The following is a 2514-nucleotide window of genomic DNA, read 5'->3' as shown; positions in this document are numbered from 1 at the left end:
GAGAGAGGGGGGCCGGCGGCGACCGCGGTTTTGGTCTCCACCGTGTCACTCTAGAAGGAGTGACGTGAGGGCGAGACGTGTTTTAACCAGGTCAAATTTAAGTAAGTAGGAATCGACCAGGTGTTTGCCTAGGTGAATTGAAGACCAGGCATAGTGAGCTCTTGCATATTCAAGCTGTCGATAATAGGAAATTGTATGGACAGTCAAACCAACCATTGTTTTGGGTTATCATGACAGATAATTTCCCTAGTTATAAGAGAGTGCCTAGATCACGATTACATGGAAATTTCTGCAGTCGATTTCAACCAATTGTTGGATCTCAATCTTATGGCTCAATTGCGATTTAGGCATATTTGCATTCAGGCTTTCTAAGTCTCAGTCGAATGAGACTTAACGAAGTCTTAGTCGATGCTATATTCGTAAGATCTTACATTGAGATTCATGCAAAAAAAAAAATCATATAGTTTGTTTCTTTCTCTCTCTTGCATATTATGTCACACGACTAAGACTTGTTTAAATCTCCGTCGACTGAGAACAACCCACACTCATTTGCATTTGCTTCAACTTTAGCACAGCCGTTGAATTAAACCTCGCTCGAGCGGAAAATCTAGGGACTTTATTGAAGAAATATTACGTTATTTGAAGACTATTGTTGTGTTAGCAATTTCACAAGCTTGAGCAGGTTCTCATCTGACGAGCCTCCCTCTGCGATGCTCGTAGACGCTGCGTCCTTCCACGTAGTCGCCCTTGCCTTTATCCCATCGTCACCCAGCAGCAGCTCGACCTTGTTCTTGATCTCGTCCTTGGTGACGACCCCTCTCTCGTCGGCGTGGACCTTGACGCCGGTGCCCCACACGTTGCAGATGTAGCTCTGGTTGGCGAACTGGTCGGCGAAGTAGGGCCAGCAGAGGAACGACACGCCGTGCAGCATGCCTTCCATGGTGGAGTTCCACCCGCAGTGCGACACGAAGCAGGCGACGGCGGGGTGCGAGAGCACGCGCTGCTGCGGCGCCCAGCCCACGACCAGCCCCTTGCCCTCTACGCGGCGCCTGAACTCGTCGAACCAGTCTTCTCCGATTCCGGCGGTGATGTTCGGTCGCACCGCCCAAAGGAAAGGCCGGCCCGTGAGGTCCAGCCCGTCGGCGAGCTCCTGGATCTGCGCCGCGTCGAAGACGGTGAAGCTCCCGAACGCCACGTAGATGACGGAGCCGCGGGCCTGTGCGTCGAGCCAGGGGAGGCACACCGGGTCCTCCGGCCAGAGTTGGCCAGCAGACCTCGACGCCGCCGGCGCTTCCAGGGGGCCAACGGGCAGCGCGTTGGGGACGAGATCCAGCGCCTCCGACTCGATCCCCTCGAAGGTGTTGCAGATGACGATGGCGGCCAGCGGTATCACGGGGTTGGTCTTGAGCAAGATCTGAATCATCAACCTGCGTCTCTCCGGCAAGCTGCTCACACGGACCCATGGTAGCTCGGCAGCCTCGATCGGCGGCATCTTGGGGCTCAGCTGGATCGTCTCGTTCCTCTTCACGTTCCCTGCATCATTTCATACAAGCACTCGATCTCTGAGTCACATAATTAACAACGACGCAGAGCACAGTGGTCTACTTGATTTGGTTTCTTCTTCTTACCAGACTCGTCGAGGACGCCATCGTCGATCAGCTTGGGCACGTGCAGCCGGAGCGCGAACACGGCGGCCGAGAAAGTCGAGAACAGGGCGACGCGGACGCCCGCTGTGGCGGCCAGCTCCATCGCCCAGCACATGGACGCATCGGCGATCAGCCACTTGATCTTCTTGGACCTGATCATCTCCTCGAGGGGGCCGAGCATGGCCGCCGGCAAGCCGCTGCCCAGCAAGGCGATGTCAGTGCGGTCGCCATCAGGGCCCATGCCGTCCGGGAGCGAGACCATGTGGATGCCGTCCGGGTCAACGGCTCCTCTCTCGGCGGCCATGGCCTTGAGGGCGCGGTCGTGGTTGTAGTGCGTGTTCACGAAGTCCACCTCGAGGCCGTGGCCGACGAGCCGGTGGGAGAGCTCCATGAGGGGCATGACATGGCCCTGCGCAGGGAAGGGAAGCACCATGACAGGAGGCCGAGGGCTAGGAGGGGCAGCCATGGATGCGAGACCTACTGGCTACTACCCAGCTTGAAAGGTTGTACTACTTTTTATTCCAAAAGGAGGATCACGACCACCGAGCTTTTTCTAGTACTAGTTCGCATGTGCAACTTTGAATGGCGCTGTCGTGCAATGGCGCTGTCGCTGCACGACAGCTTGGGATCGATATGGAAGTTTTGTAATTCGCCACTGCTTTATAGATAGAGATAGTGAACTGAAATTGCCGATGGAAGGTGACAACAACTTTCGTCATTTTATTTTATTTTATTTATTTTGAGAATAACTTTTGTCATATTTGGATCACGTGGTGGATGGGCATAATTGTCAGTTCAAGTTAGCATAAGATCAAAAACAGTCGCCATTAGTACCTCTAATTCAAAACAACTAGAGCTAGACTAGAGA

The 2514-nt window shown here is 54.0% G+C and overlaps 1 protein-coding gene across 1 annotated transcript; it reads right to left on the bottom strand.

Annotated features, from left to right (window-relative positions):
* Positions 1-481: 481 nt before the first annotated feature.
* Positions 482-2241, bottom strand: LOC119311867 (UDP-glycosyltransferase 83A1-like). The gene is made up of 2 exons (XM_037587581.1): positions 1629-2241; positions 482-1533 (listed from the first exon to the last, which is right to left on the bottom strand). The coding sequence occupies exons 1-2, from the start codon at positions 2110-2112 to the stop codon at positions 647-649; spliced, it is 1371 nt and encodes a 456-aa protein (XP_037443478.1). The 5' UTR covers positions 2113-2241; the 3' UTR covers positions 482-646.
* Between the last annotated feature and the right edge of the window lie 273 nt (positions 2242-2514).

The sequence above is a fragment of the Triticum dicoccoides genome, chromosome 5B, assembly GCF_002162155.2.
Source record: "Triticum dicoccoides isolate Atlit2015 ecotype Zavitan chromosome 5B, WEW_v2.0, whole genome shotgun sequence".
Classification (NCBI taxonomy): Eukaryota; Viridiplantae; Streptophyta; class Magnoliopsida; order Poales; family Poaceae; genus Triticum; species Triticum dicoccoides.
Note: the sequence above shows the minus strand (reverse complement) of the source record. Positions and strands in the feature narration are given on the sequence as shown.

Coding starts and splice junctions, on each gene's coding strand:
- LOC119311867 (XM_037587581.1), bottom strand. CDS start 2,112: ATGGCTGCCCCTCCTAGCCCTCGGCCTCCTGTCATGGTGCTTCCCTTC. Junction 1,534..1,628: donor TGGCGTCCTCGACGAGTCTG/GTAAGAAGAAGA, acceptor GAAATGATGCAG/GGAACGTGAAGAGGAACGAG.